The sequence below is a fragment of the Lycorma delicatula genome, chromosome 8, assembly GCF_047948215.1.
Source record: "Lycorma delicatula isolate Av1 chromosome 8, ASM4794821v1, whole genome shotgun sequence".
Lineage (NCBI taxonomy): Eukaryota > Metazoa > Arthropoda > Insecta > Hemiptera > Fulgoridae > Lycorma > Lycorma delicatula.
This window is the reverse complement of record NC_134462.1, coordinates 33,199,008-33,224,639: the sequence shown is the minus strand read 5'-3', so window position 1 is coordinate 33,224,639 and position 25,632 is coordinate 33,199,008. Positions and strand designations below refer to the sequence as shown.

Sequence of the window (25,632 nt, the reverse complement as noted above, 5' to 3'; positions counted from 1 at the left end):
AATCAACTCGACGTGCGCATGAGATTGGTATTTTACAAAAGACTGTTTTGCGCGTATTATGTAAACTATTGCACTTGAAGCCATACAAACTAACCGTGTTTCAACACATTATAGATGACGACAACAAAGTTTCTCGGCAGTAGTTTTGTGTGGAAATGATGGATAGAATTGCAGACAACGATGCATTTTTAGGCAATGTAATTTTTAGTGATGAGTAATCGTTTCCCATCGGTGGCAACGTGAACACTCAGAACTGCCGAATATGGAGTAGCATAAACGCTCATAAAATTTTGCAGCACATTCGTGATAGCGCTAAGGTCAATTTTTTTTGTGTCCTAACTAAACAAAGACTTTACGGCCTGTTGTTCTTCCAGGAGGCAACCGTAAATGGTATCGTATATCTGGACATGCTTCAAAATTTTCTAATTTCTCAGTTAGACGATGATGACCAAGATTACAAAGGACTCCATTACTATCAGCAAGGCGGGGCACCATCTCATTACCGCCTAAAAGTCCGAGATTTTCTTAATGCTCGATTTCCACTTAAATACTTAAGTGGACTGATCGTGAAGGTCCAATTGCTTGGCTACCACGCTCCCCAGGTTTGACCCCGCTATACTTTTTTCTTTTGGAATTTCATTAAAAATCAGGTTGATGTCCCACCTTTACCTGCCGATGTTGAGCTAAGACTTCGAAATAACGCCGCAGCTGCAGATGTAACGCCCGACTTGTTGGCTACAGTCTGGAATGAAATCGACTTCAGGTGGGATATATGTCGCATATCAAATGAAAGCCATATCAATGCAAAGTGAATATTGAGTGACAAACTTCATCAATTTTTCTGTGAAATGAGACCAAAACCGAATCTGTAAATAAATCTTTATATTCTTTTAAACTTATGAACTCCTTTTTGAATCATCTGTATAATTCATATAACTTTTTCTCAAAATTAAAAGTTATTTTATCAGAATGAAGTGTAACTCAATCAACTTTACTTGCATTATCTTACATTCTGGAATGTATTCAGCATTACCTTATATAAAAATATTTAGAAACCTCTGATAATTCCATACTTTTATTGTAAAGGAAAGAAACCGAACGCCATAATGAACAATAAGGATTCACTGGAAAAAAAACTCAATCTTGTAATAATTATAATCTCATGCAAAAGATTTAAGTTTACTTGATGAATAGATCATATTATATTAAAACAGAAAAGTAAATAAATAGAAATAGAATTAGAAAAGTAACGAAGTTTGACAGAAAAGAGGATAATGGTAAGTTTATCTTTGTGGTTTGAAATAATCTGATAGCTAAGTGATATATAAATTTTATTGGACATTTCAGCTTTTAATAAGGATTAAAGAATAAATATTTTCACATAGTCGTTAGAAATTATTAAAAAAAGAAAAAGCAACAACAAAAACGAAAGAAGAAGAAAGATAAAGTTACAAAATCAAGGAAATTGTAAGTACAGAATACAGTTTTATTTGTATCAAATAGAGATTTAGGCATCAGAAAAAAAACGACTGGCGGCGTAATGGTGCTTTACGGTAGCAAAATTTAGGCCGTGGAAAAACTAAGAAAATTTCACTGAGTAGAGAACTACTATGTAATGTTACAAGAGAGTTGTTTAAATTACGAAGGTAATTTTAAACATCCACAAGACATATCGGTTGAGAAGTGACTCAAACTGAAAATAAATATGGTTAATTTTTAGGGTAAAATGTGATACTCTTTTCCTTACAAGATTCCAGGTTCATATAACCAGTTTTTGTAAATGAAAAAATTTTAGGACAATAAAAAAATAGAAATTTATTATCATAAATATTATTCTAGGTCAAAGGCTGGTGATTTAACACAAAGGTGCCTATGTACCTATGTCTGGTTAATCCAGTAATCAAAAGAAAAATAGGTATAAAAATTTCTAGGGAAGAAATGATTATAGGGTAAAAAAAGTAAAGTGAAGATACAGAGTATTTCAAACACATCAAAATTAAAAGACTGACTCAAACCGAATAGAATGGAGGTACGGTATCAAACCAACCGATGACAATGAAACACCATATTCTATTTATTAAAATAATCCGTAATTAAAAAAGAAAAAACTTTTCCGAGAAATTCAATTACTCTAAAGAGATTCTCAGTATAAAGGAAATTATAAATATATATTTTAATGAAACTATTCACTGCATAAACTCGAAGCTTGTGCATGCGAATATGAGAATGGAAATTTTGTAGGGTATGAAAAACGCCATGCTCGACCGGGATTCAACATTTTGGATGAAAGGCCGAGACGCTACCATTCCGCCACGAGGATCGACAAAATTGTTTTACATATTGATGTATGTATGCAAATAAATATAGATCTTGAGTGATGGGTTCTTATAACATACCGGAAGTCTTAAGACAACTAGTACAGCTTACTTGATCTAGCCCGCAAGTAGCTGCGTCCCTTGATTTGTAATGTGTTCCTGTAACTTGTTACGTCCATAGATCACCAACTTAGGGTATTATATTAATTAGAAACTACAACAGGATAGTGGCAGGGTTTAAGTCATTCGCCTTAAAATGACATGTTCGGCAAGCCCAAAAAATCAGTTTCCTAGAGAAGGAATGATGATAAGAAAATAATTAGAAAACTAGCAAATGATTAGAAAAGAAAATGAAATTTAGTAGATGATCAGAAAACAATCATCTGCGTTCTTTCATACTTATTAATTTGAATGTATTTGTTTAACGAGTCTTGATTTTTTAGTATTATTTATTTTCAACGAACGAACAAATTCGTTATTGAATTCAATATGCATGTGTGTAAACACTTTTTACCTCGGATTTTAATTTCGGATTCGAATTAGGCATCATTAGAAGATTACAAAAATATACGAATGATCGCGATAGGCCATCGGGTTCACCTCAAAATAGCCGCCAAAATTAAATTTTTAAAAATAATCTTTACGCAATAACGGTGTAAGCTATCAAGTTCGTTCAAACTCACTAATGTAAGGTTTACTAAAATGAGTAAAATATATAAATTCAATCTTTTTAAATCAAGTGTAAAACACTAAAATGGTGGAAAAACTAACTTTTTAATAATTGAAAAAAAAATTCCATAAAACCGCCAAAACCAGAGATAAATAATTTATATTAACTTAGATTATGTAAGATCCTAATAAAGATTTATTAAAACTAGCAAAATAATTTGCGTCACCTGCAGATTTAAAAAAAAAATTTTAATTAGAAAAATGTGCAACTTTTTAATTGTAACAGATACTGAAAAGAAATCAACATCATATAAAACTATAAATTATGATTAACATAATATGTGAGTTCTGATTTGATCGGCCATCAAATATTGGTCTTATTTGTTTATTGGTTAAATATTTATTTATTTGGTCCCTTAGGTCAGGTGACCAAAGGGACTTTAAAATATAAAAATAATTCCTTAAAGACTTATGCAACCTTAATACACAATAATGAACTAATGAAGTATTGAATATTATTAATTACAGTGAAAATCCTAAAAAAAATCAAAACTTTTTAATCGCTTAGAAAATATAATTAAAATAAAATTACAGCCAAGTTCGCCCTTCTCCTCGTGCCCAACCCTATCATTTATTTTAGAAACTATAAAGAAATCTGTACCCAAATGTTATAAACTAATTAATAATTCAGAGAACAACAATAATAATAATGTTCGTTTAAGATTACTAGATTTTTCATAACTTGTCATCCAATAGGGGGGAGTTAAGACCAAGGTCCCGGTGGGGGATCTTCTTGGTGACCCTTCATTTGAGGCATAAGGTACAGACAAAACTGAGATCCGGTCTTCTGCGAGGGGATAAAGATTGCAACATTGCTAGATCCGGAGTCTTCTCGCTCAGGCACACAAAATAAAAAAGATCCAACCGGCGGGCCGACCTACCTTGCCGGACGGGAAGGCTCGTTAGAGTTAAAGGAAACTCTCCTGGGCTGAATTATAATTAGCTGTGAGTCCGGCTCAGGGGAGGGAAAAAAAGAAGATTTTTCATAACCAACCAACGGTAGAATACTCCAGTTTATTTTTTAGCAGTTAATTTATGGTTGAAATTACTATACAATAATTTTTGTTTTATCGCTAAACATTTTTCTCTTTAAAACACGCATACGTACACGGGCGCGAACACGTAACGTACTTTCACTCTACTTTGACCCGAGTGTCATTTTTAAAAATCATATAACAGCAAAGCTAGCTGGACAAAGAATAGAAATAAATAAAAAAAATTTCTTTTTAAATGAATAAATAAATATAATAATTTTTTAATCTAAATATCTATTGGTTAGGTTATTATTTAAATACAATATAAGCTTTTACCTTTAACAAATTTAAAATTATAAACAATAATACATCAAGCGTAAAAGGAGTGTTGACTTATTGACTCTTTCATCGGCATACATTCGTATATCCCACACGTTCACTCATCTGTCAACTTGATGACAAAATAATATAGAAAAGGTCAACAGAATTATTCGTATTAAAGACACGTCAAAATACAACGCAGGAAGCAAACAAACAAGATTAAATTATAAAAAATATATAAATAAATAAACAACGTTATACAAAATGCCAACTGTTATTCGTGCTCGTCTATTATTTTGTCATTAGGTGATATTTAATTTTAGTTGTGATAAATGGTCCACGAACAATTAATTAATAATATAAAGATTTGTTGTGGCAGCTACGTTTTGTTTCATTTCCCTTCGAGCATTTTTCATTATAGTTCTGTGCAGCCATTTTTTATTCTGCTCTCATTGATTTTTTTTTTTAACGACCTCGGGTGATAAATTGGTTAATAGTACAGACATTATAAGATCCTAAGCTCAATTCTACATGATGATGGAGACGTTTTTAAGAAGATAAATTAAATTGATAATTAATTTAACTGGCTCCGAGGTAATGAATTTTAATAATTAACTTGTTATATCAATTAGGTACTTACAATATGTTAATAAATAATATGCAGCGTCCTTACGAATAGTTATTAAATTTTGATTGGTTTAGCCGATCCAAAGAATATATTAGTATTTACTTCAAGCCAAAATATGTACCGCCTCCTCAAAAATTGATCTAATTCCAATTCTTTCCGAGATACCAGACGGAAAGCATGTACATAAAATTTTATTTTGTGTTGTGGGAGTATGTAAAAAAAATAAGTTCCGATATTTATGAATGCAACAATGACAATTTTTTGTTGTCATCAAGCTTTTAATCGGCTATTTCGCTTAAACTTAACATACACTAATAGTTAAAGGGTTGTGCTTATCCTGCAAGTCATATGGTCATGCGCCCGGGGGTCGAGGATGTAAGCTGGCTCCATCAGCATCTTATTTCAGCATCTTACTTCTTCGTAGGGACATCATGGTATCTCTGAGGGACAGCCCCATCCGAGAGGGGGTTGGAGACTTCGGTCACCCGCTTATAGGGCGCCTAAAAGACCGAGTTCCGGCTATCTGGCGGAAACTTTGTTCCTCTCCTCGTAGCCGAACTTATGTTTATGCTCCGGTGGAGCGGGGGAAAAACAGCTAAAGGGTCAATCATATTTCCCACAACCAATTTTCTCAAATATTGTAAAAAAAACCGAAATTAATTAAGCGATTACCAAACATGTTGGAGAATAAAAATATCTAATTCGATTACGAGATATTTTTCTTTTAATTAGTAGTATTTCTAAAGTAATTATGAAATGTGAATATATTTGTTCGACCATCCAGTCCAAGATATCTTCAAAGTTTTTATTATAATTCATTTTTAAACTCTTTCTTCAGTCTACCTTTTTTTATTTCCCCGTTTGTAGTTTTGCTGCTATATACCAGGTTATAAAGAATAAGTAAATACATCGGTCCAAAATTTCGATGTCGAAATTTTTACCAATGTTTTTTTACAAATATCGATTTTTCAAAACTCCTTGAATCCAAAAAACGTAAAAAAAAACAATAAAAATTTCCGAAAGATGTGTATACGTTTCTGTTGGCGGTATATTTCGATTAATATTTCCGGACTGGCTCAACATAAATTCTTCGAAAATAGCTCAAAAGTTCTACATATGGGGCATTGCTGTCATTCAATTTTGGATAAAATTAAAAATGGAAGAGGAGTAGTTTTGGCTATTTTGAATTTCTGACTTTTAGTATACTGGGCGTAGAAAATTCAGTTTATTACGATGAATGGCGGTATATTTTTATTAATATTTCCAGACTGGCTCAACGTAAATTCTTCGAAAATGGCTTAAAAATTCTATATATGGGGCACTGCTGTTATTAAATTTTGGATAAAATTAAAAAAGGAAGAGGAGTAATTTTGGCTATTTTGAATTTCTGACTTTTAGTATACTGGACGTAGAAATTTAGTTTATTACGATGAAATTACGATAATTAAATTATTTAAAATTCCAGTTTTAGTCAATCAGATCTAGAGGTAGGGAATATTTACTTACTATTATTATTTCTAAACAGTTTTTACCTCACATCTCGAAAACTCGTAGATAAAAATTGAAATTTGGCTACATGTAACCAAGCTATGGCTTGATTTTCGACTTCTTCGAACAAGGGGCATCACGGTACCCATATCCTTCCTGGCAGTAGCTATATATAGTGTCCCAGTAGATGTTGAGTGTTGAGTAAACTTAAGGGACTGATTTAGGATAGCAAAATAAACAAAAGAGATATGCAGGTAAATGCCCTATCTTGTTTCTTTTTCCGTCTGCCTGCCATTTTGTGTTTTTCAATAAAAATTGATACATCAAGAACGGATTGAGGTATTAAAATGAAATTTTGGTTTGTATGTACCCAATGAGATCTACTAAATAAATAGTTTCAAAATTTTAAACTACAATTATCCAGATAGAAGCACTACGGTATTTTTATATGTTAATTGATGTAAATTTAAAATAAAATTTTATTTAAAAATTAATTTTACCTTCCGAAAAAATTCAGGCGTGAGATTTTATGCTTTCGCAGATGACATATAGTTACAGTTAAACCAGATAATTGTAGTTTTAATGAATTTTAAAAATGATAAAATTATATTAATTTTACTTTGATGAACTTACCTTGACATCCTTTATATTCGGTATAATTTGATCTGTGGTAAAGGTAGTGTTAGCCGGCGACGGTTTATTCTTAACACTAGGAAATATGACATTCCTATTTCTAGCAGGAGGCTTGCCGGTACCGACTCCGTTAGATTGTGTTGTTCCGCTCGAAGACGGTGATCCGGTTGACGGTTGATTAAGCGTTGTCGGAGTTGTAAAAGTGACCGGTGGAGGAGGTTCCGTTAAACTGATATCGACTGTCGAATCGAATTCTACTAATCTATCGATCGTTGGATCTAATAAAAGTTCGGCAGGTACCGGTCTTTGTGATAAATTTACTACATCATCTTCTTGTTTCTTTAATCTCCTTTCTACTACATCCAAATTTGTTATAATTTTGTTTGTGGTCGATCTTAAATCGGCATGTATATCGCTTATTGCTCTTTCTTGTCGTTGAGTTTGTGTCAATAATTCGTCGGATTTCGGTACCAAATCGTCTACAGAACTCTTAGTCCCAACAACAACGTCCCATACTTCATCCATTTTATTTGATACGCTTAATATAGGATGCATTTGTCTTACTAATTTATCCAATTTACTGTTCTTAATTACTGTTGTAGCCGGTGTAGTTGCTGCAGATGTCCTATAAAAAACACAAGAAAACAAAAATTACAATAAAATATACTTGTAAAAATTAATTGGTTTGTATTATATAATAACAATAACATTTTACTAATAAAAAACACCAAAAATACGCGGTGAATTGCATTTAACGATTTTTACCTCGGATAACCTACGGTAATCGATTTATTAAACGTAGCTCCGATTGTTGGTGTTTTATAACATCTAATATTGAATTTTTTAAACTTTTCTTATATACGAACAATTAATCAATTCAATTTATTACTAGGAACGGAGAGATATTTGAAAGAGGAAGAGAATTGAGCTTGTGTTTTATAGATATGGAAACGGCAATCGACAAAGTGCAATAGGAAAGTTGTTTGAGATTCTGTAAAAAAAAAGATAGACGATTGGAAAAATAGGAGACTCCTAGGACTGGAAAACAAATAGGACTGGAAAAATAGAGAATTGTATATAAAGCAAAAAGCATCTGTGAAAACAAATGAGAATCTCACAAATCGGTTAGAATTAGGCAGAGGAGTAAGACAAGGTTGCTGTTTATCAACAACACTGTACACTTTTTAAGTCAAGGAAATGTTGAAAGAAATTTTGGGTGGCCAAACAGAAGTAAGTGTAGTTGAAAGAAATATAAATTGTGTCAGATTTGCTGACGATCTACTGATTGTAGCTAAAGACATTCAGACGTTACAAGGAATGATAAAAACATTAAAAGTAAGGATGAAGGAATAAGAGGTGTATATAAATATGTCGAAAATAAAAGTTATGAAGGTGAATGAGAGAGAAGATGTGAATGTTGTAACAGTAGAAGGAAAAATTGAATAAATCAAAAGACACTGACTGATATTTTGAGATAGTACTAACTGAAGACATGAGAAGTAAAAAAGAGATTAAGACGAGAATTGCAATGGCAAAGGAAGCCTTTTTTTTTAGAAAGAAAAACCTACATTGCAGCAACATGGATCTAAACATGAGGAGGAGATTGGCAAAATGCTATTTTTGAAGTACATATGATAATGAAATATACTGAAAAAAAATGAAAAAGGTAAGATCGAGGTTTTTGTTTATGTTTGTCTGGAGGAGGATGGAGAAGATAAAATGGCTGGACATAGTAAGAAACGTAAAAATATTAAGAAGAACAAATGAAAATAAAACAATATTGGCGATTATTAGAAGGAGAAAAGGAAACTGGATCGGGGATATAATTTTGAGAATAGGAATAATAAATACAGTTTTTGAAGGCTCCGCTCAAGATGAAAAAGAAGAGGAAGGAAGAAACTGAAGTTAATAAATGATGTAAAAGGTAGTTAAGGTTAGGATGAGATGAAAAGAAAAGATTGTAACAAAAACGGATGGAGACAAGTGTGGTGCCGGGGACCTGTCAACAGGCAGAACATCACATAATGAATTGACATTTTTGTTTTTCAGTCCTTAATTCTCCGGAATTCTCAATATAAGTTTCCAATTTCGATCGCTAGGTGGCAAACTTTATTTTTTTTTTAATTTTCTTTGGGGAGTCGTGTTTTTTTAATTTTTAACCCATTCAAAATCTTTTCATAGATATTTGCAGAGTATTATCTTCCATGAGTTCATTTAGAAAAGTCAAACAATTAACAAAGAATAAGTAGATTTTTTTATAATTTGTTAAGAAGTAATCTGAAAGAAGCGACCTGAAAAACGGAAAACGAACAACTCGGTTTTTTGTATTACAATTCATTTTGTTCCATAAACTTATATGAGTGTTGTTTGGCTTCAATTGATTTTTACTTGCTTCTTTACGTGGAATCTATTCTGAAAGGAAATAGAGTCAAGGAACCCGGCGATGTTATCACTGAAATCAAGAAGTAGATGAAAGAGGTTTTTAAGAAAGGATTCAAAAAATGTTTACAAAACGTTTTGATTTCAAAACTGCTTTTAAGGAAATAAAATCTAAAATTTTTAATTTACATAATTTTTTCAAATGAATGTATTCCGAGAATTTTTGAAATGTATTTATAAATATATATATATCAAATATTCTTAAATATATTTCTATACAATCTAAGGTTAAAATACGGGAATTAAGAATAATATGTTACTGTAAAATGAGAAATGACACTAATAAACAAATTAAATAGCTAATTTACTAATTCACGGAATATCTTATAATCCTTAACAGATCTTATAATAATTCATTTCTTCTTGGTAAATGAATATTTAATTAATTAATGGTAGAATATAGAATGTATATTAATTAATGATAGATTAGAAACTCAAAGAAACCAAATGCAAAATCTGTAAATAAATCACTTCAGCAACATATGACACGTCAACGGTCTATTATCCGGTTTTTATTTTTAGTTGTGCATCTAGGTGTAGTCGTTCCAGTAAATTTATGTAGGAGTAATAGCTATGAAGAGTTAATTAACTGTTATAAACTAATTAGGTCATGCATTAATAATTAGTCATTTAAAAACTTGATTACCCTACGTAAACATCATTATGTGATAAAACTCTTGCATTATTATTTACTGCATTTTATATTTATTTTATACGTGTTATTATTATGATCAAGTTAATCAAATTATTCTTAGGTGATGTACTCACGTTACTATATTTGAAGTCGCTAAGTATAGTTCTCAATAATTTTTTATAAAGTACACTAATTTGGAAAAATAAATTGTGAATATTAACAAACTCAGTGGCGACAAATATCTCTAAACAGATTTAAAAAAAAGGGGAAGCTGAGTAAAATAAAAAAAAATAATCACTATAGAAAATTTCTTTCAAATTATAATTTTGATTTATTAAGATGTTTTCCTGAATTGATACTGAAAAGTAAACAAATAAAAAAACCGATTCTTCTTCAAGGCAACAGTTCTCATTTAAAATCTAAAAAAATATATTAATATAAATATATTCTACAAATAATTTTATTGGTTCCAAATTCCTTCTTTCCTGCGGAGGTCCCGAGTTTGAATCCCGGTCAGGTATGGTATCTTTTCACACTCTACCAACTTCCACCGGACTAATGGTCTTAGCCGTTGATACCTTCTCTTTCTTAATGAAAAAAAAAACTTATTGTTGGTATGATGATAGTATTACTGGTGTTTAAAGACTCAATCAAGTAATGATCTGAGTCTATAGTCTAATTGAAGTTAGATGTAGGAAGCGATTTTGTGTGAAACCTTCGGTGTTAGAGGAACGCGCAGTGATCGCGCTTCCGCGAATCGGTAATTTGATAGTTGAGGGTTGTAAGTTATTGTAGGTGGTCGTGGTTGGAAGAGGCCATACGAAAGCAATAGTAGGTTCTATAAATAGACTGATGGAAACGCCTGCCGAGGCATTTGCATTGGTGGCATCCTGGCAGAGGCCAAACCGATGACTGTGTTTGTTATCAAGTTTATAGGTTCTAAAAGACGACCTCCGTAAAGCACATCAGAGCTAGGAATGGAGGGTGTGGCGTGGAGACCGGGATCGTCACAAGGCGGGTGTCTCTTCCCTTACGGGGGGTAATAGATGTAAACAAATATAAAACATTCAAAGAAATAATCGTCTCTTTCCTGCTGATTGTTATTCAAAAATCCTAATATAGACATTTAAAAACAAATCCTAAGGAATTTGTAAAAAAGGTAGAAAAACGTCTGATGTGGACACCACATGACTTCCTTGTACGCCTATTAAATTACATAAATATCTTTTGTTGCTATTCATTTAAACTTATTTCTTTTGAAAGTGAGATACGATCCTCCAGTTTAATAAAGCGGACAGTTACACAATTGTTGAAATATTAATTTTTATTAACATCAAATATTTATACAATTATTAATTCAAAAATCTTACATGAAACATTAGGACAGAGTAAAAGTTCCTTTATTACTCGTATTACTAGATCAGTATTATTTGTATCTTCGTGAGTTGCTGATTAGCAAACATTTCAGATTTCTGGTGTATCGTATAAAAAAAAAATTAATAATAATTAAACCGTTTAGTGAACTCCTGTACACTGGTTACAAATGTTAATTTTAACCTTACAGTGTAAAATATTCAGTTTCTATTATTGGATATTTGGTGAATAATCAAAAATGAAAAAGAAATAATCATACAGGAAAAAGAATGATAACATGAAGAAACCTATCTCAAAAAAACGACAAGAAGATGAATATGAAGAGGAAGAAAATGTTAAAAACAAGGGAAGAATAAAAAATTAAGAGAAGATGATTAAATAAAGAGGAAGAAAATGCTGAAACCAAAGGAAGAATTAAAAGATTACGAGAAGGTGATAAATATAAACAGGAAGAAAATGTTAAAACCAAAGATAGAATAAACATATTAAGAGAAGATGATGAATATAAAGAGAGAGAAAATTTGAAAACTAGAGAACGTGTACACAAATTAAGATCAGAAGAATTATATCAAACCCAAGAGCGATTAAATGATTGGCAACAAAAAACAAATAAACGAAGTGATGATCACTCAACTTAGGGAGACTACTGACCTATAATATCAGAGGAGTAATGAACTAAAAGATAAGAAATTTTTGCAGTTTATTAAAGATAGGACATGTATGCATCAGTGTACTTGTTGTTCTTGTGAGGGTTTATTTTTCAGTCGCTCTGTAATTAACTTTAATGTAGATAAAATTAAACAGAAATTCCAGAATAATTTAATAAAATTAAAGTAGATAATCCAAAAATAATACGATTCTAAATTATAATTTTCAATTAATACTAAATAATCAGATGTTTCACCAAATTTATTACATATTCACATATGTAATAATGCCTATTAAATTGCATATCCACAGTTTTAAAACTACATAAATTTTATTTCACTAATAACTTCAGATTTTTTCTATTTTTTTTTTTTTTTATTGTTATTATTGAATTATTATTTATTGTAAAATTTTTTTACAATCACGGGTTAAAAATTATTAATAAATCAATATATTTAAATTAAAAAAAGTTAAAAAAATAAAATAAAAAGAAAAGTTAAAAAAAAGGAGATGAAGTCTGATTCGAACCGATGTGCCTTCCCCCTTGTAAGATTCAAATATTTCATTATTTAAAAGTTTATTTGGCTATAACTCTGGAATCAATGAAAATAAGTACCATTATGTACTTATCGTTGAAAAGCTCTTATTACTGCATTTAAGAAAAAGTCCAAAATCCAAATATTTTTGGGATTTTATGTTTTTTGGACACTTTTGGTCCAGTCGATCGCAATCAAAAGGGAAGGTTCACAACTAGAAAACAATCCTACTATCAATAAAAATCCTACAATAAAAAATTTCAACATCTTACGGCTAATCGTTTTTGGGTTATGCTAGATACGTACATCATAAGTATGTACGTACAGACGTCACGCCGAAACTATTCAAAATGGATTCAGAGATGGTCAAAATGGTTATTTCCGTTGAAATCTGAAAACCAAATTTTTTTGCGATCACGATTCTTTTTTTACTTCGTACAAGGAAGTAAAAAAATAAAACAAAATGTAAAAAATGAAAATATTAATTTGTGTTGTTTATAAGAACCTCACCTAACCTGGAATGTAATAGAATATATTTTATAATCCTTTTTTTACAAAAAAAGGACTGAAAAAAAATTGTTTCTGGAATGAAGAACAATCTATGAAAAATAATCTTTTTAATGAATGTAGAAAATTCATAAAGAAAAACATTGAGAGTGAACTATTTACAAATGTAACATTACACAAAATATAAAGTAAAATAAAATAAAGAAATATTTAAAAAAAATGTGTAATGTAGAAGAAACTGAAAACTTTAATTATATATATACACAATTATGTTAATGAAGTACGCGTAAATAACATGTAAAAATAGGATAAACGTATTTTTGATAATTCAAAAGTAGGATTATGGTACTAAAACGTCTTGTAAATGCAAGTGATCAAGTGGACAAAAAATTAAGATATATGGTTATAGAGGTTAGAAAAGGTAATACAAAGCAACAAATTTATGTACCTATTTTTGTGAATAAAATGCAATATAACCATTAAAAATCAGTAGGAAAGAAAATAGTTTAATTACTGTGATAAGAAAAAGCTTTATAAAATGAAAACATATATAAATATTGTCTTTAATAAATATAAAAAAAATAGGTAATTATTTTGTTGAGATGCCTCACCCCGATATCACAAAAAAACATATCAAATCGTTGTAAAATCTTTTGAAATGTATTTTATGATGGAAATGAAGTGTCGGAAAAGTAGATATTTGAATATTGATATACTCGATAATGCAGATTCTCACTTCCGGATAATGTAGAATTCTTCCTTATTCACTACACTACTTCTATTATTTATAACGTATTCATTACATTACATTGTTGTCTGCTATTTTCACACGGCGTCTAAGTTTTCTGAGTTTTCCTTATAGAAACTTACAGTGTTCAGTAAGTAAATACGAGTGAACAACTGGGGCACATACGCAGACAGTCGAACGTCAAAGGAGGAAAGTAAGAAGCAATATACCACGTTATGGAAATTCCAAACACCATTTCCACGAACATATGGCCGAATTTTTATTTTAAAGGAAGTATTGTGATTATTATACACGATTTCACCATTTATGGCGAATTATAAGTGAGATACACATTGATCCAGCAAATCGCGTGTGTGATGATTCTGCAGAAGTATCATCGCAGACTGATTCAGATTAACTGTTTAATTAATTGTTTATATCTTTAAATATAATGTTTCATTATGATGTAAGTATTTTTTTCGATTTTTATTGTATGTTATTTGTATCACTATGTAAATTTTTACTAATTTTCTATTTTCCTACACCTAAAATACATCATTAAATGAATAAATATTAATTTTGAATGAATTTGATTTTTTTTTTGTGAATTCGGGGTGAGGCACCTCAACCAAATAATTACCAAAAAATATGTCATTAATTGATATTGTTGTGATATAGAGATTTTAACCAAATCTAATTTCGATAATTTGTTAATCTAGCTGATGTTGAGGGAACGATGACTAAGGAATATTTTTTCTTGTAAGAAATATAAGATATACCTTTGAGTATTAGTAAGAAAACATGTATAAATATCTACAATTACTTAACAAGTATATTTTATTACTTTGATAAAACGTATACGCTTACCTGTTTCTGTATTGGTGAGGTTGTCCAGTTTGTATGATGACGGGTTCAACGACTGCCTCGTGTATATCGGTTATCATAGAGATTACTTTTCCTAGATTTTCAGATACAAGGTTTATGTGGAATTGAAGTTTACGATCGACGCTAGCCGTTGACGTTCTCAGAGCATCGATTTCGGATCCTAAGAGTTTTGAAACGTCCACAACAGGTTTCTTTTCACTGGCTTCTGCATTTATTATATCATCTCCCGGTAAAAGATTTGAATCTAATTGATTTTTAAGCACGACCAATTTTGTATCGATATCACTCACTTTTCTATCTAGCGATACCAATTTCATATCTAATTCTATCGGTTTTAAATCTAGTGCTCTTAATTTTGATATTACTGAATCGGTTTTATCTATGTTATCGGTTACCCTAGAGTCGAGCTGTTCAACTCGCCTCATTAAATGTTCAACAGCCCTATCTAGATTCTCTATCCTTTGTAATTTCGATTCTAAAGTTGAAACGATCACCTCGAATACATTAAACAAGTACTGTTCCCTGAAACAAATTAAAAACGAAAATTAATTAAAAAATTATAAAATGAAATTTTAAATTTAAATTATAAGTTAAACATAATACTAATAAAAATACAATTAAATGATGATAGAGGTAATGAAAATAAGAGGACGTGAAATTTATTAAATAACTAAGATTAAAATTCAATACTATAATTAAAATATGTTTAATATAATTTCACTACGACTTTCCTGTTTTATGAAAGGAATTTAATTTTTTTCCATTATTACAATGAGACAGAAACTTTACAATCTGTTCAGCAAGATAATTGAAGAACAAGTAAATAAGATCTATTTGAACTAACATTAAGTAGACACAGACCCAGCGGCTTGTGCCTTAATAATGAAATAGAAGGTAGTACACCTAGCAACTAGTATCCTGAAAACTAAAGCGAAAGAAGCTAGAGAAAGGGATAGAGCCTGATTTAGAACCCAGATCACTAAGAGGACTGAAGATCACCACCAAGGAATCAGAGTTCCATACAAAAGACCTCAGACTCAGGCTAAGAAAGTGACTTGAAGGTGAAGGGTCGAAAGACAGCCCCCTGTGGAGCCGTCGTGCATCTTCACTTGTGCGGATGGGCGATGGTGATGAAGCACAGGGACTCTGGACCCCTGGACCCTACAGGCACCTCCTGGGCCCGCGCAATGCTTAAACTGCAGGACCGTCCCGGAGGAGGAGAAACGGTGAGATATGAGTTTTAGTCGGTAGGGTGCGGGTACACATAGGCTCTTAATAACATCTGGACGACCTTTGCGAGTCCGACACTCCCCCATTTATGTGGGGGGGGGGCTGCGCGTAAATGGTATTTCTCAAACTCATTTATAATAAAAACAAAAAATAAAAAAAGGAAATAGAAAAGCACTCCGTACGCCCAGACCATAAAGTCACCTAACTGAAACGATAAGGCAAACCAAGAATATTGTTCCTCATCAATCTTGAAAAATCACTGATCGTGTTATCCAATAAATTGACCGCCAAATAATTCGGGTGCCGATTCAAACGATTTTAATAACGTAGGCTGACCAGAGAGATCCTGTCGCACAGTTCGCAACTTAAGATCGTTATACATGACGCTATTGCTTATGTACCAAGGTATGTTTAACACTTATCACAATGTTTTGTCTAGCAGTGTTCAAGAATGTCAATACTGGAACTGAGGTCCTGGGTACGAATCCCGGTCAGGCATGGCATTTTTCACACACGCTACAAAACATTCATCTCATCCTCTGCGGAATGAATTGCTTGAGTGCGGACCCGGAGGTAAAACAAACCAAAAAAAAAAAAACAAATACTGGAACTGCATGCCGTATCCCACAATTCAAGCCCGTAAGTCCAAACAGGGTTCAAAACTGAGTTATAAATCAATAATTTACTTTCTACTGAAAGCGAAGATCTATGTCCTATCAGCCAGTACATGTTTTTAAACTTGAGATTCAACTGCTTCCGCTTCGATTTGATATGTTTCGCCCAAGTAAATCGTCGGTCAAGATGAAAAGTTTTATGATGAATACATTTATGTGTGATATGTATGAATCCGGTTGGAATTACTGAATAGACCTTGTCCTAGTCAGTAAGCAACTCAGCTTAAGTTTTGTAGACACTCTCTCTCTTTTTCTGTTCTCTGGAACCCATAAGGTGTTCAGAAGATGAATGAGGATGATAGGTATGAGTGTTAATGATGTCTAGTTTTGTATAGTCTCAGATCAACCATTCCTGAGATTTATGGTTAACTGAAACCCAACCATCAAAGAACACCGGTATCCACGATTTAGTATTCAAATTTGTATAAAAGTAATTGCCTTTACTAGGATTTGAACCTGATTTGCGATGAAAAGTTTACTGGGATTTGAACCTGATTTGCGATGACAAGTTAACCATTGGACCAGCCCGGTAGGTTTAAGTTATATAGAAACTAGGAAGAAAACCCACCGGATTAGTATAGTGGTGAACGCGTCTTCCCTAATCAGCTGATTTGGAAGTTGAGAGTTCCAGCGTTCAAGTCCTACTAAAGTCAGTTATTTTTACACGGATTTTAATGCTAAATCATGGATACTGGTGTTCTTTGGTGGTTGGATTTCAATTAACCACACTTGTCAGGAATGGTCGAACTGAGACTGTACAAGACTACACTTCATTTACACTCATACATATAATCCTCATTCATCCTCTGAAGTATTATCTGAACGGTAATTAGCGGAAGCTAAACAGGAAAATGAAAGAAAGACACTAGGAAGAAAATAGGATCCATAGAGAGGTCTGTAGACAAGCCGCACTTATAAAACCATACTAACTCAGAACGCAAGTATATATATAGGTGCCCAAAATTCTTATAATTCATCCAGTTGATACCTAGCCGATAAATACAGAATAATGTAGAAGAAATCATAGATGAAAGAAAGGGAATAATAATGAGAAAGGAAAGAAATATACTTACAGAGTGAATAAGAAACGAAACGAATTAACTCATTCAAAGAACTGCTTCAAAGAGCTCCCCTATGTAGTAAACGCCACATTCCCACAACTTCTAAAGAAATCGGGATATCATTTCTTAGGATGGAAACATATATTATGGATTGCGATATTATGTTGAATAGTTGAAATGTATTATGCAATTAATTTATTTTCTTTCATATACTAAATAGCTAGTTAAAAATAGATTTTCACTCATTCATCCACAAAATTGTGAAGCGTAATATATTTTCCAGCTGAATTATACACTGGCCAAACAAATTCCTAACGGGTGGTATGACTCTTCTAAAGCCAACATTCAGAACCGGATGATAGGAACCCAACGCAAGGGTATCAGAGAATATTTTACTCCCTTATTCATCGTAGAGCCTGGACATTAGTCCCGTTGCTAGATCTTTCAATTATCTGGTGGGTATTTAATTATTAGTGATAGATTATATATTTGTTTTTATTTTACAGTTGAGAATTGCATTACGATCTTTGTAGATCGGGTCTGAATGATATCACTACACCTCATAAGTATGTTTAGTTTCATTCATTAACTGCTCATTCCTGATTACTTTATGTTTGTTTAGTTGATGGAGACTGTTGCTGTGCCAAAGATGAGATAAATATATATACCATTCTAAAACTGTACTCGTAACAATTATTGTAGAGGTGCTTGAGAAAGGCGGGAATATGTGACGAGTGAGTTAGGTGGTACGGATAAGGGATTCTATGGAAACGCAAATTAATTTAGTGTGCTGGTGCAGTGCGTCACCATCAATTAATTCTCCTTTCAATATCTCGCAATTCGTAATGTTACAAAAGATTTGTATGAATTTATATGTCTATATTATTAGACGTTGATCTTGTAAGCTTATTTAAAGTAAATAAGTAGTGTGACTAATGGATGTCTCTTGTTTGAAACATTTCCTTGACAATATTATGCAATATGAAACTTGTGAAATTATATTAAAATAATTTTATAGGTTTTAACGAACATCATCCCTCGTACAAATATTTCCTGCAAGTATAAAATTATCGTTATACCAATAACAGGTACAAATAAACTTACACGTAGCCCTATTTTATACATATATATTTATAATATATATATATATACACGTGTTGTTTTATGCATGTTATATGTAGGCTATATAAATTATGTGTAAAAATTTGCAATTCTTACGCCGCTATGGAGCAGTTTAAATATTTTTCCGGTATACCATTTAACATGTACACGCATATAAAATGTGGTTGTTAGTTTGTACCACGGTGTATAAATAAATTGAAAAAGAAAAAACAAAACACGCCCGCAGTTATATTATTATAAGAGGTAAAAACGTTGTTAAAAGTAATTTAAAAACAATGAATAATAAAAATAAATAATAATTTTTGTAGCGATAATTTGCGTTAATACTTTAGTTGTTCAAAGATAGGATCTCCGGTGCCCCGGGAGAAAACAGACGGGCTACTCTAATAAAACATAATCCGCCTCTTTAATTCCACTAACTACTCCAAACTCTTTTTAACAGAAAACAAGACACAACTTGAATCTCTTAATGACACCGACTTAACCTTTCTCTTCGACTAAACACACACGCACGCAATGTACTTTCCATAGACAAACAAGCCTAGTTCCGTTTATTTTTACATTATGTGATAGCAAATCACACATTAAAAATCAGAAGTACAATACAGTGAAATTTCTGCATTATTATTTACTTATATTAAAATATTTATACTCGATAGTTTATAAAGAGTTGTCTACCTACAATCTTAAGAACTACTTTAAGCCCACACGATTTTTTTTTCTATCTATCAAAATCGACCCAAAAAATATTACTACAGAATTAAATAAAAATTATAATATAACAAACAATCCTAAGCCTAAAATTACGGTAATAAACAAGGAAACTTTTTTTAATAATTTGAAATAAAGAATTTTTGTGTGATTGATTTTTAAACTTTCACCAACCAAAAATAATCCAATTTTCAGACGTTCGACTTAGATTTCCAAATCCAATACTAACAAAAAAAAAGAAGGATTACTGATTGAAAAAATTGATAAAATAAAATGAAAAGTTCATATTTAACAATATAATTTTCTTCTGTCATAGCCGTTATAACTTTCACGTTTTTCTTCACCCTGTTCAATAGCATGTTTACTATACAATATTCCTGTTGTCTATTTTGGGTACCAATTTTATTAAATATTTCTTTATTGTTCGTAAAATTTTTCTTGATTTACTTTTTTCTTCTTCCTCCATGTATTAATTAGTATTTATAATTATTTAATGGATATGTTTTCTTTGGATTTCCCAAATGATTTGTAAAATGCTGAATTTAAAATTTAAATATATTTATTTTTCTGATTAGCCTCCGGAACCACCGTAAGATATTAACTTCAGAGGATCATATGTATGTAAATGAAGTGTAGTCTTGTACAGTCTCAGTTTGACCATTCCTGAGATGTGTGGTTAATTGAAACTTAACCACCAAACAACACCGGTATCTACGATCTAATATTCAAATCCGTATAAATATAACTGACTTTACTAGGATTTGAACCTTAGAACTCTCGACTTAAAATCAGCTGATTTGCGATGACGTCACCACTAGACCAACCCGATGAGTTAATATTTAAACATCTGGTTGATCGAAAGTGTTTTATACCACTAACTCAAAAATATTTGGTTTTCTTTCTTCCATTTAAAAATTGGTTTTTAATTTTTTATTTATTTTTTTTTATAGCTTCTAAACGTTCCTTTGATTACAATTATTATTCGACGCATAAAATTTTGTATTACTGTTTTAGTCAGCGATTTATTTTGATTATAAGCTCCTTAACAATAGCTTACGGTTACTTACAGTTCTTTATCCATAAGTAAGTTTTTCCATTTATAATAAGGATATTGGATTACACGTTTCCTTTCCGTACCGATTAATTAAATGTCAAAATCAATTATATTGTTAGTTACGCTGGTTTTTGCGATCTTTAGTAGAAGATTTCTATCAAATAAATTATTATAATTAGACAAATAAACAAAAAAATTATAATGTAATTAAGTAGTTATTTTAATTATTTTATTATATTTTTATAATTTTTTTAAACTGATAATGACACAAACGTTGAAAACGCATACTTTTTAATAATTTTTTTTAGACACTTATAATCCTTAAGAAGAAATTTAAGAAATCTTTATTTTGCATAACAGATTTATTTTTTTCGTTATTGAAGATTCATCCTAAAGCAGACTAAAACTTCAATAAATCATTGCTGATACCGTACGGAAATATCCAACAGAACTAACTGTTCAACCAAATATCGATTGATGAATAAATAGGTACAGGAATTTTTTTTTAACTGATAAACTAATTCACTACAAAAGCTTATAGAGAAGTTTGTGCATAAAATATGAAAATGAAAATTTTTAGCGTAATTCTATGCCTGACCGGGATTCGAAACCGGTACCTCCAGGTAAAAGGCCGAGACCGCTACTACTCCATCACCTAATGTTTTATTTTAACATAACAAATTTAATAGCTCCAGTTTAAATATTTTTAGTTAATAATTTATGACTTTTTAAGATTTATTTTTTACTTCTACTTAACAAATGATTAAAAAGTTTAAAAAACCTATTACTACTATATAATTCTGACCTAAAATTAATTGTTCAGATACTTTGTATATGGAAATATTCGTATTTAAAAAAGGGTAGGCAAAAGATTGGCTGAAATAATTTTATCATGACTGTTGGAATTGTTTTCATAATTAATCATTTTCGATATTCTACAGCCAATTTATTCAAGAATACTTACAGCTTAATAAAAAAAAAAATTTTGTATTTTAGTTTTTATATTATTTTCGCTTGCCTACTCTAAACGTCCTTCGAATTATTTTTAAGAATTTTAATATGTAATTCATATCAGTTGTATATATATCTTTTTGAATGAAGCTAAATTGGCTTTCTGCTTAAGATGTTATTTGTTCCATCCTTCATAACTTTATTGCTTAACCAATTAAACATGTAACTTTTGGTAATTAAATTTAAAATTACAATAACCAATTGAATTTTATTTTACGACTTATTTTTACATCATTTACATATAGCGTATTTATTATTATTATTATTGATTTCGACCTTAATCTATCCATTATTTGAAAAGATTTTATTTTTAAGGTTGTATTTTAAGATACGAAAATGATTTACGGGATTTTACCGAACCGATTTTTATTTTACAATGTCAATATGTTTCACAAAGTGAAAGTAGTCAACTTAAATGGGTGCATAAACACAAATTTTGAATATAAAATTATTCAGAATGAAATTAACTTTTGAAATAGGCTACATTTCTCTATTCATGACTCACATAAAAACAACTTCCGGTAACTGTATTTTAATCCTTATAATTAGCGTAAAATATTTTACTAGAGAGCCACCACTAAACAAATTATAATACACATACCACCTATAACTTTCTATACGACATACAAAATACAGCCGAACCAACCGCACTAACACCTCTTTCTATCCTTATAGGTAACATGCGGATAAATGTGCGCATGCGTATGTATATTTATAGACTGTCATAGTTTAAATTACTAGGTTATGTAAATAATTATAATATGACCACCATTGTAAAGTTATTAAGAATATTTTTTTTTTAAATTGATAAATACAACCAGCATTTTGAAAAAGAAAAAAAAACGATGTATAGTTGGGTGAGTGTTTAAATCTGAATTAATGAAACAAAATGAAAACTTGTGTATATAGACACAAAAAAATGTAACTACGTAATTAATTTAGTCCCTCCAGAATATTTTTAATTTCATTAAAGATTAGATTAATAATACGCTTGTTGCTATTATTATATAGTAAAAAAAAAAGGGAAAAACATAATACAACAGCTGTTATATAAATAAATAGAAGGAAGAATAAAAAGAAGGAGTAATATCAATAGGAAATAAAAATTCTCTCCTCCCGGGCAAAATATTCATTAAATAGTTTGTCGGTCTGTTTTGCTTCAGGTATATTAATTACTGTAACACACACACACACACACACACACACACACACACACACACACACACACACACAACATACACTTGTTGAAACATGGTTATTGTTGTTCAAGTTATCTAGCTAGTTATTATTACTATACAGACGAAATATATATAAGTGGTTCGTTTGTTTATTCGTACATCCGACTTGTAAAATCATGAGAAAAGAACACAGCTGATAAATTCGTATAAAAATCAGAAAAGAAAGTTCAAGTTAGATAACATAATATTAATTTGCGATACTAAAAAAGTCAGCAAATATAGAACCAAGGGTCTTATTTAATTAATTTATGTATATATTTAAGAATATCTTTTCTTTTTTTTCTGAGATCTATCATTAAACTAATTAAGTTTTGTTCTATAATTTTTATATTATTATTATTTTATTTTATCTTGTTAAAAACTTTATTTTTTAAATTTTAAATTCCAGTTACACAAATGAGAAAAAATATTCTGTCTTAATTTCATATGAAAAAATCTTAAGAAATTGTCACTTAATCTATTTTATCTTTTTTGTAATTAGAATAAAAAACTAATTAAAGTACAAATTAAAAAATTATTAAAAAAACATTACAACTTATTTTAATATTATAAATATATTTCAAGTATAAAATTACCGTTAAAAATTAAAAAAAAAAAAAAAAAAAAATTAAATAAAGATTTATAAAAAAAGTTTGGAATCTAAAATCCAAAGAAACGTCAAACGGTTTATTTATGGAAAAAATATCGGCCAAATTATACAATTTGGAAAATCAATAAATAATAATATATTTCAATTGATAAAAACATCATTACGTTGAATTTTTTGACAACCTATTAAATAGAAAGCAGGAATGCAAGAATATTTGCATCTATATATATATATATAAATATATAACGTCACTCTTCGCTACATGCGGGACTACACATCGTAACCAAAGTGGGAGTGGCGCAGACACGCAGACTGTTCGGGAGAGCGGCCGTGTCCGAACTCGGCCATCTCCGGGACATCTGCCGAGAGGACCGTACTCCACAGGGTGTAAGAAAACGGTCTCATGCCGTATTAAACGAACCACCGTGAAGAAGGCGGTACGAGAGTCAAAAAATGACAAACCACAGGCTTAGGAGCCTTTATATCGCGCAACCTATAAATGGAAACCGCACGAAAATTCCGGCCGCGACAGTGACCGTTTTCGCAATTAGATTTTGTTAAAACTATAAAAAGCTAGACAACACTCCACACCGTCCCACGAAGAGATCACAATCTCATTTAGTCAGCATATGCGACTCCCTCCGGAGAACGGGGCGCATTTCTCCCTCCAAATAACTAGAGCTCCGGTAGGCGCACTCCTGCTAGCCCATATGTGCTGGTACCGAAGGTACTTCAGCGGATCGACTGAAGGGGAATCACGCCGGGATTACTAGGCTCAAACGCTTAGTCTATCACGGCCAGAACCAGTAAATAAATTACACCATGGTCCATACGGATAGGAACGCAAATTACCAAATCCGTCCACAAATAAAACTTAAAATTTATAACCGCCACTAAATAACCGATGAAATCTGTCCGATAATAGAAAGATACAGCAGCAAGGTACATTGTCCAGGTTCTTCGATCTGTAGCGAGAAATATTGAAACTTCCGCCATTCTTGCGTTCCGTTCCGATATATATATATCTGTACCTATAAAGTAACTTGCCCTGACTGACTGCCAGAACAAGTTGCCCATGATTCATCAACGCCCAGTAAAACGTTTTGAATATAAGTAAATGAAAATCTGTATACAGATTCATCTTAGGTAAGTACACACTAAGAAAGAGGTTTTTGAAATTCCGAGTTTAACAGGTTAAAATGGAGTAACAATGAAATTTACTATTTTTTTTTTTTAATTTCTCGGCAACACGTGAAGTTATCAACTTCAATTTTGGTGTCAGTAATTTTCATATAAATATTTAAAAACCATTTTCTAAATTATTCGAAATTCGACCTTGAAAGGGGTGAAGAAAGGTAAAAAAATTGAACAATACAAATGTTACCCGTTTCCGACTACATTAAACGAGATATTTTTTCACTAAATTTGGGCATACAAATACACTTCAGATAAATATCTAATAAAAATTTTCGGGTTTTTTCATTTCGATTTTTTAAGGAGTGCGACGGTAAATGGCACAGCGGCTCAACCAATACAGCCACTACCAATGTTACTGTATGTGCGACGGGACCGGCTGCACCTGCTTCCGGTTACTTGGCTAAAAAACAAAAAATAAAAATAATTAAAAATGTTTAAAAAATGAGAATCGAAGTACGATCACCACCTTGTAGTGTTTGTTGGGTAACACTAAGAACCGGGAAAAATACATTTTTACCTGTACGAAGTACGGGTAACCAGTTTTAACAATTACTTTTAAAATGGAGCTCGATTGTTTTGAAACCCACAATCAGATTACTCAGTTTTCCGGATCCTGCACTGACCAAACTGTTGCTCTGAAGAAATTACAATACAATTACATTTTTTTATAAATTGAACAGGCTTTAATTTTTTTTTTCATTATTATTATCAGAAGCATGAGTTTAATGAACTCAGCGGTCCAAGGGGTAGAGCTCTCTGGCTAGACGGAAAGGGCGAATGAAGCGATTCATGTCCGGCTAAATATCTCCTGATGGAAAACGCAAGTAACCATATAGATCGGGCGAAGCTGCGATGGGGATGCTAATATATATATAGACAAAATAACATGTCCTGACGGACTCGTAAC

The 25,632-nt window shown here is 31.2% G+C and overlaps 1 protein-coding gene across 1 annotated transcript in view; it reads right to left on the bottom strand.

Annotated features, from left to right (window-relative positions):
- Positions 1-25,632, bottom strand: part of LOC142329101 (uncharacterized) — a 490,682-nt gene that overhangs the window by 48,611 nt on the left and 416,439 nt on the right. The window contains exons 2-3 of the mRNA XM_075373436.1: positions 14,821-15,360; positions 7,089-7,713 (exon numbers count right to left, since the gene is read on the bottom strand). Of these exons, the coding sequence (XP_075229551.1) occupies positions 7,089-7,713; positions 14,821-15,360 (1,165 nt within the window). The remainder of the gene's footprint in view (positions 1-7,088; positions 7,714-14,820; positions 15,361-25,632) is intronic.